At 47.5% G+C, this 14,457-nt stretch overlaps 1 protein-coding gene across 2 annotated transcripts in view; it reads right to left on the bottom strand.

Annotated features, from left to right (window-relative positions):
- Window positions 1–1,874: 1,874 nt before the first annotated feature.
- LOC308480028 (tripartite motif-containing protein 54-like) overlaps window positions 1,875–14,457 on the bottom strand; it is a 36,353-nt gene continuing 23,770 nt past the window's right edge. Inside the window, exons 6-11 of one of the 2 annotated variants that reach the window (XM_081011241.1) lie at window positions 11,944–11,966; window positions 11,692–11,816; window positions 9,753–10,009; window positions 7,177–7,425; window positions 3,678–3,799; window positions 1,875–1,990 (exon numbers count right to left, since the gene is read on the bottom strand). In XM_081011241.1, coding sequence (XP_080867367.1) covers window positions 3,695–3,799; window positions 7,177–7,425; window positions 9,753–10,009; window positions 11,692–11,816; window positions 11,944–11,966 — 759 coding nt within the window. In that variant the 3' untranslated portion in view covers window positions 1,875–1,990; window positions 3,678–3,694. The remainder of the gene's footprint in view (window positions 1,991–3,677; window positions 3,800–7,176; window positions 7,426–9,752; window positions 10,010–11,691; window positions 11,817–11,943; window positions 11,967–14,457) is intronic. The other variant, XM_081011242.1, reaches the window with a different exon arrangement.

The raw sequence follows: 14,457 nt of genomic DNA, 5'->3' as shown, positions 1-14,457 counted from the left end.
TATATATCTTAATTTTAACTCATGAGCTATTGCTGCAATCTGCTCCAATTGTATATTTTATCTTTATGAACGCTGTTTTTGTTGTGTTATGTGAGCTGGTCTTTGACCGTAATAAATTATCTATCTATCTCTCCTAGACAAAGGACGTTTGATGATGGCACAGATGGTCTCGGCTGCCTTTTGCCTCCTCCTTCTGTTTCTCCCCCTGAAATCCTGCCTCCCTTCAGAGTGGCCCAGGCCAGCCATGTCCCATCTGCTCCCCGTAAGCAGCCTGAGCTGGGAGCAGTGGCTTAGCCGCTCAGAGTGGGAGGACAACCCCCCAAGACCCCCGGCTGGTTCAGAAGAGGGACTCTTCCAAGACCAAAGATCTCCCGGGTCCTGCAAACCACCAGAGGCCAGATCGGGGTCCCGGCATCAGCAGCAGAGAGCTGAGCGGTCTGCCGGCTCCAGCAAAAGACGCGATGGCCGCCCAAACTCCCTAGACTTGACCTTTCACCTCCTCCGGGAGTTTCTGGAGATGTCCCGCGAAGAGAGACTGGCTCAGAAAGCTCGGAGTAACAAAATATTGCTGCATAATATTGGCAAGTGAACAGGGATTGAATGGAGGGACTGGGCATAACTGCAAAGCTTAACATTTATTCTTTCAATTGTGCAGTTTGGTGTTCTTTTGGGGGGGGGGAATGATGTGATATCCCTTAATCTTGGGTCTGCTCTGTCAATTTCTCCTACACTTGTATGTGTTTGTGTGTGTTTTATTGGATCCTTCTGCCCAGCAACAAAAGAGGACAATGTGTTTTGCTACAACTCCCAGAAAGTTTCTAATTCACATTGTTAATATACTTTCTATAGTGCTGTCAATACACGCCAGCCCTCTTTGACAGAGGGGCATAAGTGAGGAAAGGGCAGTTTCCGGGCAAAAGGTGTTCCAAATTTGAGATGGCAGAAGGAGTGGGGGGTATGAGTTGAGCAAGGCTAACAGGCTTCAAACATGAGTGAAAATGCTCTCCTAGAACGTCGTGCAGAGTTTTCTAGCGTTGCATTCGCAGGTACAACACAAAATTTGAAGTGCTTGTTCCAGGAAACCTGCAGAGGCTCATACAGAATTTTTTAAGAACTGAAAAGCCACAGCGGTTCTGCAAGCAGATTTTGGGCAAGAGTCAGGGGGAAACTAGTCTCCTGCTCTTTCCTGATAAGGAAGGAGGTCATTTTTTAATTTCAGATACAGTGGGGGTGGGGTGGGGAAAATCTTTCCTGTGCTAGAACTCAGCTAGAAGCAGAGGTCCTTAAACTGTCCATCGTCAAGCCTGTAATTAAATCCTGCCAAAAATGTACAGCTTATTGAGTGTTCTTGGGGGTGGGGTGCTATAAGCATATCTTGTATCTTTTCTACAGCTTTGGGATCATGAGGATGTGATCACGGCAAAACGTGTGTGTGTGCGTGTGTCTGTTCAGAGTGCCGAACACACTGCGGTCTTCTCTAGCCGATACCCAGCAGTTCACACCTCCTGATCCAAATGTGCCCTGCCTGATTTAGTCATGTACAGATGTTGTTATCTCTCAGTCTCCTAAAGCAACCACCCAACCGGAGGGTGTACACTGAAGTGTCCGGAATAAACTTTATTTTTTAATAAGGCTGCTTCCTTCTAGGGGTGGGGTCAAAAACAGGCGGGGCCTTCGACCTCTGCAAATCACAGGTTCTAAACAAATTCAACCGGTGGGGACGCACTTTGCACCATCCTGAATTTAATACTCCTGTTTAGAAAGCACCAAAGTGGAAGAGAATTGGGAGAATGTGGTGGGGGGGGTGACAGTCAAAGGAGAGGAAATGGGAAAGCTGGGGACTGCCAAGGGGGTGCTCTCCTTTTGAGTACGTGGTCTGGCTCACTTGCTTGAGCTCTGCACTGGCGCGTCTCCCTCCTTGCTGATCATGGAGTGGGTTAGGCCAACCGGTGTGCTGAGCGACAGATTCTCTTGAAGAGTGCAGTTGGACCTGATGGTTAAGAAAACACCAGGAGAACATGATTCAGGATGCAAGGGAGCATCTTGTGATGATATATGGAAAACTTCAAGGTGGAGAGAGGGTCAGGCAGTGGGTTTTAAGCATCTGTGCTCTGGCTCAGACCCTAGTCTGGATTCTGGCCAGTCCAAAATGGATCCATCTGCAATAGCTTCATTCACTATCCAGAGCAGGGGTGGGGAACATTTTTCGAGGGCCACATTCCCTTATGGAGAACCTTCCAGGGGCTGCATGCGAGTGCAGGGAAGGGCCAGAGGTGAAAACAGGCATAGCAAGAGATATGCCTCTTACCTCATGCAGGAAGCTACATTCCGGCCATGCAAAAGCCAGATGTTTCTACATTCCCCTGCATCTCTCCACCTTCCACCCCAACAAACAAATGTCATTATCATAGGCAAAATCTCTCAAGGAGAAGCCAGAGTAATGGGATGAAGCATGGCCCAGGAAGAGCCTCAGGGGCCAAAGAAGCTCTGGAGGGCCACATTTGGTCCCCAAAGCTGAGGCTTCCAAAACCCTGCTCCAGATTCCTTCACTCCTTCCATTGACACAACCATCAATTCACAATCCTCCAGATATTACACACATTGGGCAGAGATGGCAGCATGGAGGTCTCAGAATGCCAGGCAGAAAGAGACCCCCTGATACTGCCCTGCATTCTCACTGCAACATTCAGAGACACTGAATCATGGACGTTGTGATCTTACGGTGGGAAGACTTCAAGCTTTGGGCACTGACGTTGCTTTCACTCAAACCCAGAGATGCACCAATCAAAACCAAGTTTTGATGGCAGAAACTGAAGGAGAATTTTGAACCCAAGAACGGTGTAGCAGTCAGGGTGCTGGACTAGGACCTGGGAAACCAGGGTTCAAATCCCCTCTCAGCCATGAGCCTTGCTGAGTGACCTTGGCCAGTCAGTGCCTCTCAGCCTAACCTACCTCACAGGGCTGTTGTTGGGATTGGAGGGGGGGGGGGAGAAACATGCACGCCACCTAGAGCTCATTGGAGGAAAAGGTGGAATATAAATGATGCAATAAATAATTTGTTCTTAGGGCCAGAAATGAACTGCTCTCAAAGTCCTTTTCCCCCACCACTGACTTAATCATTTCAGCAGGATTTGGGGGGGGGGGGAGAGAGGCATTTTATTGTTGCCACTGTTAAACAATTGGACACCAGAAACCCTTGTGGATCGAGTTCAAATCACTCAGACGTTCAGCCAGCAGATCCCAGTTGACCTTCCACCCACCCCTGACTTAAGGCCTCAGAAACAGCCATTCTTGTTCAGGTATGTCTCCCTTTCTCTGTTGCTCTAGTTACAGGTAGGTAGCCAGGTTGGTCTGCCATAGTCAAAACAAAATAAAAAAATTCCTTCCAGTAGCACCTTAGAGACCAACTAAGTTTGTTATTGGTATGAGCGTTCATGTGCATGCACATTTCTTCAGATACATGCACACGAAAGCTCATACCAATAACAAACTTAGTTGGTCTCTAAGGTGCTACTGGAAGGAATTTTTTTATTTTCTCTGTTGCGTTTGTGTTGCTGGAGGAGAGTCCAATCTGATGACCTCCCTTCCAAGCTCCCTTCCTGTATTTTAGCGACTGCATGGCAGAAAGCATGGAAACTGCCAGCGTGGAGTGAGATGTCCTCCGGTTCCGTCCTCACCTCTGCACGAACTCTCCTTAATCATGTAGCCAAAGGGTAGTGGGGTTGAAGAAGCTGCTGAGGAGAGGTTCAGTAATCTCCTCGCTTCTCCATCTCTCAGCGGTGGGACTGGATTCAGGAGCCTGGGAAAAAGAGGGGTATTCAGGGAGTTAAAAGCAGCTTCAAAGGACAAGGATGGAGGAAGAGAGTTTTGGAGTGTGCACTTCTAGGAACATAGAGGCAATCAATGCATGCAGAGTACATAGAAACCAAGAAGAAATTGTTATTATATATATATATATATATATATATATATATATATATATATACCCCACCCATCTGGCTGGGTTCCCCAAGCCACTCTGGGAGGCTCCCATCAGAATATTAAAAAGGCAATAAAACATCAGTCATTAAAAACTTCCCTAAACAGGGCTGCCTTCAGATGTCTTCTAAGAGTCAGATACAGTGGTGCCTCGCAAGACGAATGCCTCGCAAGACGAAAAACGCGCAAGACGAAAGAGTTTTCCGTTTTTTGAGTCGTTCCGCAAGACGAATTTCCCTATGGGCTTGCTTCGCAAGACGAAACGTCTTGCGAGTTCTTGCGAGTTTGTTTCCTTTTTCTTAAAGCCGCTAAGCCGTTAATAGCTGCTAAGCCGCTAAGCCGTTAATAGCCGCTAAGCCGCTAAGCCGCTAATAGCTGCTAAGCCGCTAATAGCCATGCTTCGCAAGACGAAAAAACCGCAAGACGAAGAGACTCGCGGAACGGATTAATTTCGTCTTGCGAGGCACCACTGTAGTTGCTTATTTCCTTGACATCTGATGGGAGGGCGTTCCACAGGGCGGGTGCCACTACTGAGAAGGCCCTCTGCCTGGTTCCTGTAACCTCACTTCTCACAGTGAGGAAACTGCCAGAAGGCCCTTGGCACTGGATCTCAGTGTCTGGGCTGAACGATGGGGGTGGAGACGCTCCTTCAGATATTCTGGGCCGAGGCAGTTTAGGGCTTTAAGGTCAGCACCAACACTTTGAATTGCACTTGGAAAGAAGAGCCTGGCTGCTGGATCAGGCCAAAAGCCCAATCTAGTCCAGCATCCATTTCACACAGCAGCCAACCAGATGCCTGTGGGAACCCACAAACAGGAGCTGAAGGCAACAGTATTCTTTCCACTCTTGGAATACATGTCATGCAGGTAACATGTTTCAAACAACACCCAGCACCATCCTCTGGGCCCATCAACCCAGGTGAAAACACTTCCAGAAACTGAGCTTCCCTCTTAGCCCCAGCTCCTACCTCAGTAAAAGCTCTCACAGATGAAACGTGTGGCTCATACTTGAGGTATTGTTAAGCGAGGAAGGACAGAACAAGAGAAGCTAAGAATAGACTCGCCAAGAGTCCGTTGCAAGGCCAGGCGGCCCAGGCAGCTCTTTGAAGCAAGCGAAGGGAGGGAAGAGTTTAATCATCGCTGTGAGAGGCATCTCAGTGGGGTCTGGAGGAGCAGAAGGGCCCCCGCCCCGCATGCAATTATGGGCACCGTTCTAGGACACCTGCTCCCTATTGCTAAAATAAAACAGCCAAATAAATGCCCCACTTCAACAATGCCTGCTGGAGGAAGAGAGAAGAGTTATTCTCAGAAGCGAGGCCACTTTGCACTCGCTTTGCAGCAGCCAAGCCGTGGCTTGATCATTTAACCCAGTGGTTTTCAAACAGTGTACTGTGGCACCTTGGGGTGCCTTGAATGGTGGTCAGGGGTGCTGCGGGCAACACTGGCCCCTGACTCTCTTTCCTTCCCTTCCCTCCCTCTTGTGTCTCTGACTCCCAAAGGCTTGTACAGCTGTTTGTTGCAGCAGCCCTGGCTACAAGCTCCCCAGGTGAATAGTGCATCTGGGGCTGGCCAGGGGGTGCTTCCCAGGTCCCTGTGGGGCAGTGTGAGGAGGCACCTCTCTGTGGGGCAGTGGGGGCAGCTCAGAGGCCAGGGGCAGCAGCTGCAGCTGTTCAGGGGACTCCCAAGGAAAGGGGGGAGGACAGGAGGCTGAGGGAAAACTCCACAAGGGAGGGTGTTTGAAAAAGGGTGAGGGGCTGCCAGCTCTGCAGGCAAGGGGTGACATAACTGGGTTCCTGAGCCCCATAGGGGCCACAGAAAGAATGCAGTTGGTCAAGGGAGCCATGGACTCAAAAAGGCTGATTTAACCCTTCCCACTGCCACAGCTTGGGGACACAGGTGGCGCTGTGGGTTAAACCACAGAGCCTAGGACTTGCAGATCAGACGGTCAGCAGTTTGAATCCCCACAATGGGGTGAGCTCCCATTGCTCTGTCCCTGCTCCTGCCAACCTAGCAGTTCGAAAGCACGTCAAAAGTGCAAGTAGATAAATAGGTACCTCTCTTGTGGGAAGGTAAATGGCATTTCCGTGCGCTGCTATGGTTCGCCAGAAGTGGCTTAGTCATGCTGGCCACATGACCCGGAAGCTGTACGCCGGCTCCCTCGGCCAATAAAGCGAGATGAGCGCCACAACCCCAGAGTCGGCCACTACTGGACCTAATGGTCAGGGGCCCCTTTACCTTTACTGCCACAGCTGCGCCTGCACTGTGCTTAACTATCTTGCAATGGAATGGAGCCTAAAGGTGGCACAAAATTTAGAAGGGGTGAGGTCAAAATCCACAGCGAGATTTTCCAAAGGCCTGATCATGGGATAGGCTGAAGATTAAACTCAGGAAACAGTTACTGTATGCATCTTTGTTTATTTCTTTTTTATACTCTGTAATGCAACAGCTGCCATGTTCCTAATAACTTTGTATTCCCATCGGAGAAAAGACTGAAGCATCTTGGTGCTTAAAGGTAAAGGGGACCCCTGACCATTAGGTCCAGTCGTGGCCGACTCTGGGGTTGTGGCGCTCATCTCACTTTATTGGCCGAGGGAGCCGGTGTACAGCTTCCGGGTCATGTGGCCAGCATGATTAAGCCGCTTCTGGTGAACCAGAGCAGAGCACAGAAACGCCGTTTACCTTCCCGCTGGAGCGGTACCTATTTATCTACTTGCACTTTGACGTGCTTTCAAACTGCTAGGTTGGCAGGAGCAGGGACTGAGCAATGGGAGCTCACCCCATCACAAGGATTCGAACCACCAACCTTCTGATCAGCAAGTCCTAGGCTCTGTGGTTTAACCCACAGAGCCACCCACGTCCCTTTTATCTTGGTGCTTATTTTACTTTAAAAGAAAGACAAAGGGTGGGGGAGATGAGGAGAGGCAGGTGGAAGAGACTTAGGACTGGTGCATATATAGAAAGAGGAAAGCTTCTCTCTCTCATTCTCGTATATCTGGGGACATCCAATGAGGATGAATGGTGGAAGGTCCACAGCTGAACAGGAACCAACAGTTCTAAGCCTGGCTACATATTAGACTCCTCCCACCAAAGCAGAGCCTTGCCAGTTGAGAATGCTTACGGCTTCCCCACAAAATGAGCAGAGAAAGTTGGGTAACATGACAACCAACACAAAGAAGTCTAGCTTTGTGTTGCCACTGACCTGGCTGGTGGCAGGTGCCATGCCGTTCAGAAGATGGGCATGACCAGCTTCGCATTCCCTACCATTGCCCAGGCCTCTGCTCTCCTCGGTCTCTGCTGAGCTGTCCGTGGCGCTGAAGGCTTCGCCAGAGGCTACCTCCACTTTGGGCTGCCCCATGTCTTGGCTGAGAACATTACCCTGTAAATCGCATTCTGGCAAGGTTGCTGGGGGACTGGAGCCGGTCACATGGAGCTCCGCATCCAGCTGACTCTGAAAGAAAGAAAAAATCAGGAGAAGATGAAAGGCTACAATGAAACCTAAGCTTCTGCCCAACTCTTGACTTCAAAAACTCTGCAACACCTTTAAAAACAATTACACAGCTCATTAAACTGGTTCGATTTTTACTCATTAGCCATCTTATTTTAAAAACTCAAAGGGAAGCAAAATGAATTATTGTGATAATTGCCTGTATATGCCATTATTTGCCTCTTTTATTTGGTCATGCTGTTCTGTTTCCTTTCAAATGAGTAAGACGGGCATGGGGAACCATTTTTGGCTTGAGGGTCACGTTGCTTTTTGGTCAATCTTCTAAGGGCAGCATGGCAGTGGTGGAAGGGGCCGGAGGCAAAGTGGGTGGAGCAAAAAAGTTTATTTTTGTTTATCTAGTTTCTATGTACACTCACACATCCATGTACCCCCATCTGGGCAAAAATACTCAGGATGTGAAGCAGAGTCCTTGAGGGGTGAGGCCTGGGAAGAGTCCTGAGGGCCAAACAGAGAGGACTATAGGGCCACATTGGACCCCCAGGCCTGAAATTTCCCACACCTGTCCTAAGGGACAGTACTGCAAAGACATAGAATGCAATAGATTGACACCATGGGAAGATGAGGGAAGGGTGGAGGGCAACTTAACTCAAGCTCCTTCTGTGTAAGGAGGTCTCCGGCATTTTCTCCAGATAGGAACAGAGGCCGTTTGCTGCAGGGCCACCACCTCAAAATGGAAATTGGACTTTGCTTTGGTTCGGAAGGTGGAGCACAGCTGAAGGTAACAGCCTGCCTTCCTATCCTCCTTAGCTCTTATGAACCCTGGTCCATCTAGTTTTGTCTAGTCCACAAAGAGTGGTCCTCCAGGATTGCAGAGAGGGTCTTTCTCGGTCCTACCTGGCGATGCCAGGAATTGAACCTGGACCTTCTACGTGCAAAGTAGATGCTCTGCCACTGAACGATGGTCTTTCCCTGTAAGGAAAGGACTCAGAAGCTTTTTGAAGCTTCTGAAAGACACAGTGTGCTCATTCGGTAAAAGAGCAGTCCTTGCTTCACTTTAGGGGCATAGGGAATTAGAGGAGGGTCTAGTGACATGAGCCTCTGCATGACTTAAGAACAGGGAAGGGGGACATATGTCCTTCCAAATGTTTGGTGGACCCCCATCAGTGCCAGTCAACATGGTCAGAGGTTGTGGGACCTATAACTTGACCACACCTGGGGTGCACTGGTTCATTATCCCTGCCTTGAGATATCAGAACAAAATGCCATGGAAAACTTGTGGGCTGTAATCCATTGGTAGAGTCAAATGCAACATTCCTTATTTCCTTAGAGTGGGCACAGGCAGAGGGACATCCAGTCAGGGTAACTTCCTGTTCCACTGGTCTGGTGCATCCTCCCCCTGCATGTGACCTGGGAGATGGATGTGGCTCTGGCTGACTCCAGAAAAGATCCGAGTCCTGCAGCCATTTTCTCAGTCTTGAAGTTGTCTTGTTCCAGTGTTGTCTTAATGTAAATTCTGCTGTCTGCTGGATCTCAGCCAGCAGCACACGAGTTCAGGTTCCATATGAGATGAACTCACACTTTGTTGTGCAGCCACTAAGTAAAGCCTGCCTTTCAGGGATCAAACTGTGAACTGAAATGTGAGTAAACTTTCTGTTACTTTGCTCAGAAAGACTCTTGTGTCTTTATTCTTTTAAGAGGGATCAAAATGGAAATGGACTGCAAGAAGATCCAACCTATCCATTCTGAAGGAAATCAGCCCTGAGTGCTCACTGGAAGGACAGACCACCTCATGAGAAGAGAAGACTCCCTGGAAAAGACCCTGATGTTGGGAAAGATGGAGGGCACAAGGAGAAGGGGTCGACAGAGGACGAGATGGTTGGACAGTGTTCTTGAAACTACCAACATGAGTTTGACCAAACTGCGGGAGGCAGTGGAAGACAGGAGTGCCTGGCGTGCTCTGGTCCATGGGGTCACGAAGAGTCGGACATGACTAAACAACTAAACAACAACAACAACAACAAGAGAGACAAACGAACCTGCAAACTAGCTTCCAGATATAGTGAGGGGAATTTGCTCTGTTACATCACTTCACTAGTGTGAGTGAAGGACGGATAATACTTATTCAATATATCCTTTCCTACTATCTTTAACATTCCCACAAAACTAGCTAGCCTTTCTATCAATCCTAACCTTTTATGAAAAAAGCAAAAATGCTGCAGGTCAAGCACACAGCCCAAGGAGACAGAGGAGTCTGAACCTCCCAAGTCCCCTTTCTTGCCTCCCGAGAGCAGCCCCACTTTGCACTTAAGGAACCTAGACCTGGCTCTCACCTGCTGGCCACCCCATAAATTGTCCTCTTTGCCAGCCAGGCCTTCTGTCCCAGCCTGCGGCGTAGCTTTCACCCCACTGCTCAGCGTCTCATTTGTCGTTGGGGCTCTTCCTTGAGCCTGCTCTTCCTTTCCAGGAGCAAAGAAGTCCTCAGGATCCTCTCGCCCCTCGCCAGCTGCTGCCCCGTACTCTGCCAAAGCATCTTCAGCCTCGGCAGAGGCGCCATCTTCTTCCGCCGTTGGCTCAGACTCTTCTTCAACTAGAAAGGGGATTTTTTAAAAAGGCAGCATGAAGGTTAAGGCACTGATGGCACAAGTGGTTGCAAAGAAGTACTCCTGTTGGGATTTTTACCTATCCGAGCTGCTCCAGCGAGTGGTACTATGATTTGTATACATCATGTGAGTGTCTGAGAGAGCGTGAGAAAGGAAGTCTGTATTATCTCTTCCTTCTGAGTACTATTGGAAGTTGATTTCACTTCTGTGTGTGTTGCAGTTCTGTACTGGTGTTCAGAGAGCACAGATGTACTGATGGAGTCTCTGTATACAGTCATACCTCGGGTTAGACGTGCTTCAGGTTGAGCGTTTTCAAGTTACGCTCCGCGGCAACCCAGAAGTAACGGAGCACGTTACTTCTGGGTTTCGCTACTCGCACATGCGCACTCAAAATGACATCACGCGCATGCGCGGAAGTGGCAAAATGCGGCCCGCGCATGCGCAGACGCGCTGTCGCATCTTATGTTTTACTCAGGATGCGAACGGGGCTCCAGAATGGATCCCGTTCGCATCCAGAGGTACCACTGTATAAGACTGTAAATAAAGTAGTTTTAGAACTACAATTGAGTTTTTCGTCTGCTATGATATACCAGAAGACTGGCGTGCTCTTTTCAGGAGAGAAGGGTTGCTTATTACCGGCCGCTCTGGACTGAAGAAGATTTGCAGCCAGAGGGAGCCACCGGGGAATGCTCTGGAGACTTGGGAAGTTTGCAGCCTTCCCAGGGCGTTTTTCCAACAGTCCCAATGCTCTACACCTCAAACACTCTTGGACTGCAACTGCCATCGTCACTGACTATTGGCCATGGTGGCAGGAGCTGTTGTTCAACATCCTCTGGAGGGCACGAAATTAGCCACTGCAATCTGAAGACTGCTTTTGACTTGCTGTGCAGACTTAGATATCTGGATCCACAGGCTCCATCAAAATCCCAGAGTGGACTTTGGACTCCAGAAGAGGAACTCTTGATCCATCCCTACTTCTGCTTTCATGCACTTGGGTTTTATTGCATATTGAGTATTCATATTCACTTTGGAACTTCCTGCCTATTGACATGGGGCTTCACTGTACAGTCAAACCTTGGTTCCCGAACGGCTTAATTGCCGAACAAATCAGCTCCTGAATGCCGCAAACCCGGAAGTAAGTGTTCCGGTTTGTCAACATTTTTCAGAAGCCGAACCTCCGACATGGCTTCTGCTTGAGTTCCTGCAGCCAATCGGAAGCCACGCCTTGGTTGTTGAATAGTTTCGGGAGTCAAACCAACTCCTGGAATGGATTAAGTTCAAGAACCAAGGTACCACTGTACTCTTTTCTGCACCTGCTAAAAACACTTTTGTTTACCCAGATATGTAGAATGTTTACGTGTGTTTTAATCTGTTTTTAGCTTATCAGTCTTAATTATTTTGGAATGTTTTAAACAGCTTTTTTAAAACCATGTTTACTGATAAGTTTATTGTTTTATTCTTTTTTTGTAAGCCTCTTTTATTATTATTATTTTGTTATAATGAAGTGGTGTGTAAATTTTATGAACTAGCTAAGTAAGAATAAATGCACGGGGTTGTTCTTAATGAAGAGTGAGCTAATAATAAAAAAATTGTGAAATCAATCATCAAATCCTGGTTCGAATCCTTCAATAACTTGAATGGGGGCACCTGGGGCTGCTTCCCTCCCCACCTTTGATAAAATCCAGCTGGTAGAGAAGTCTTTCTTCTGCATTGAAGTCGACTGTGTAGTGATCCATGTTGTCATAGCCTGACTCCAGCTTCTCAGGTTTGCAGCTCTGGGACATCTCAGAAATCCTGCAGGAGGGAAAGCAATCACAGGTCGCAGGTGGAGAGCTTCCATCTTTTCAAACCCGAAAACTCGAGAGGGGAGGAAGTAAGAAGGTAGATATGCAGAGGCAATAAGGCAAGGAAGGATACTTACTTCTGGATGAGAACTTTGGCGTTCTGATGTGGGAGGAGAAAGGACACAAGTGGAAAGAATCGGGATTTGTTAAGAGCAGATGACAAAGTAAGAGGAGAGCCATCCCTCATTTCTACGTCCGTGAGCCAACTCTGTGTGAGAAAACACTTGACTGCAATAGCTAACAAAGGTAAAGGTAAAGGGACCCCTGACCATTAGGTCCAGTCATGGCTGACTCTGGGGTTGCGGTGCTCATCTCGCTTTATTGGCCGAGGGAACCGGTGTACAGCTTCCGGGTCATGTGGCCAGCATGACTAAGCCACTTCTGGCGAACCAGAGCAGCGCACAGAAACGCCGTTTACCTTCCCACCGCAGTGGTACCTATTTATCTACTTACACTTTGACATGCTTTCGAACTGCTAGGTCAGCAGGAGCTGGGACCAAGCAACGGGAGCTCACCCTGTCACAGGGATTCAAACCGCCAACCTTTTAATCGGCAAGTCCTAGGCTCTGTGGTTTAACCCACAGCGCCACCCACGTCCCTCAATAGCTAATAATACATGGCAAAATCTCAGAAGGTGGCCAGTGAGGACATGAATGTATAGAGGTGCCTGGCTTGCTGAAGCAGACCTCTGGGTTCATCAAGAGCAGCACATCAGTGGTTCTCAGAATTTTCCCCCAGGGCCACACTTTCAGTATTTTGCTATTGCCGCACCGAAATTCTTATTGATAAGAAATACATGGGAAAACAAAAGGAAACAACTCCTTGGTTTATATAACACAGAACACAACTACTTTATAAAATGATCATAGGACCACATTATAAAGGTGAAAAGGATGCAACTGCATATGAACGCTCATCCTTCCCAAAATATAATTATAAACGAGCCTCCTACATATGTAACTTAAGTACGTGTACACACTCAATGAGGGGCGTGTGCTTGCTTTTGCCACATAATCTAGTTTATATTAGGCCTAATTTGAGACAAACAAACTTTCATCTCCTCATCAATACAAAGAAGCCTTTCTCTTTTCCGATCTTTCATATTTGAGAGAGTTAAAAATCCCCATTGACAGCAATATGTCGTGGACAACTGCAAGAGAATGCTCTTGAAAAGAGAGGCACGGATACTGTTTCTGGCTGTATATCCAAACAAAATTGTTTTGATACTATACTACACTACAAGCAATCGTCTTTTCGTGAGGGGATTACGTTCTGGACCCCACATACATTCTGGGGCCCACATAAAGCGTTCCGTTCTGTTCTGCCCTTTCCATTTGGGTGTCACTTCTGGGTTCAGTGTGCGTGCATGATTGCGCATTAATCAGCCGCGTCTTAATTGGCCGTTGCCTGTATACACCACACTGAAATGTTTCAATGTTTATTTCATTGTCCTTGAATCTCCCTGTTACACTCGTCATCCTCGCCTGTACCCCACCCTTTGAGAACCCCTGGTCTGCACTGACCACCACCAGCAATCTGGATTTTCAGCCACAGAACTTTTCCCAGAGACTCCAGGGACTGGACCAGGGCCAGATTTAGGTTTGATGAGGCCCTAAGATACTGAAGGGAATGGGGCCCTTTATATGTCCAGCTGTACATTGTCAACAACAAATTGTTGCTGTTGTCTGTGTTGAATATATGCTATATGGTAATTTATGGACCTGATAGGGCATCTATAGCCATTTGCACATGTTGCCGTGCAACCAGTCCATGCAGAATGTAGGCACCCTATATATAGAAATGAGCAAACCAGGGATATTATAGGGAGCAGGCTAGCAGGCAGGGCCCATTAATTATATCATAGGAGCCTACGCAACACACAAACACTGTCGCTGTATGTAGGTGTTATTTTATTTGTTTTTTATCTTATACAGTGCTACCTTGGTTTAAGAACAGCTTGGTATATGAACAACTTGGATTAAGAACGCTGCAAACCCGGAAGTAGGTGTTTTGGTTTGTGAACTTTGCCTTGGAAGCAGAACATGTTGAGTGTGTTCCATTTGTAAATTGAGTCCCCCACTGCTATGGGCAAGCATGCCTTGGTTTAAGAATGCTTTGGTTTAAGAACGGACTTCTGGAACGGATTGAGTTCGTAAACCAAGGTACCACTGTATTTTGGAAATGTACATCCAGGGTTTTTTTCCCTTTAATTTTTTGGTGGGCCCTAAAAACGCATCATTTTACTTCAACTCGCTTGTGGAAACAACTCAGAGGCCGTGAAAGAAGGAAGGTTAACAACAGGAAGATTTAAAGGAACTATTAGAAATGACTATCAAAAGCAGTAGAGATGTGAGATGATCAGAGCCCCCCCGAACTTGAAGCGTGGGAAGTCCCAACAAAAAAAATATAATTTGGCAGAATATTTGGATTATTTGATATGTATATGTATAATTTGGAATATTTAATGTGACTTGATTGGATTGTTAAAATGGAAAACTTAATAAAAATGATTTTTAAAAATATAAATAAAAATTGGGGCCCCCAAGAGAGTGGGGCCCTAAGCTATAGCTTGTTTAGTAAAGGTAAAGGTA

Source organism: Podarcis pityusensis, assembly GCF_964106645.2.
Source record: "Podarcis pityusensis genome assembly, chromosome: 6".
Classification (NCBI taxonomy): Eukaryota; Metazoa; Chordata; class Lepidosauria; order Squamata; family Lacertidae; genus Podarcis; species Podarcis pityusensis.
The sequence above is the reverse complement of the archived record's forward strand: the minus strand, read 5'-3'. Positions and strand labels throughout refer to the sequence as shown.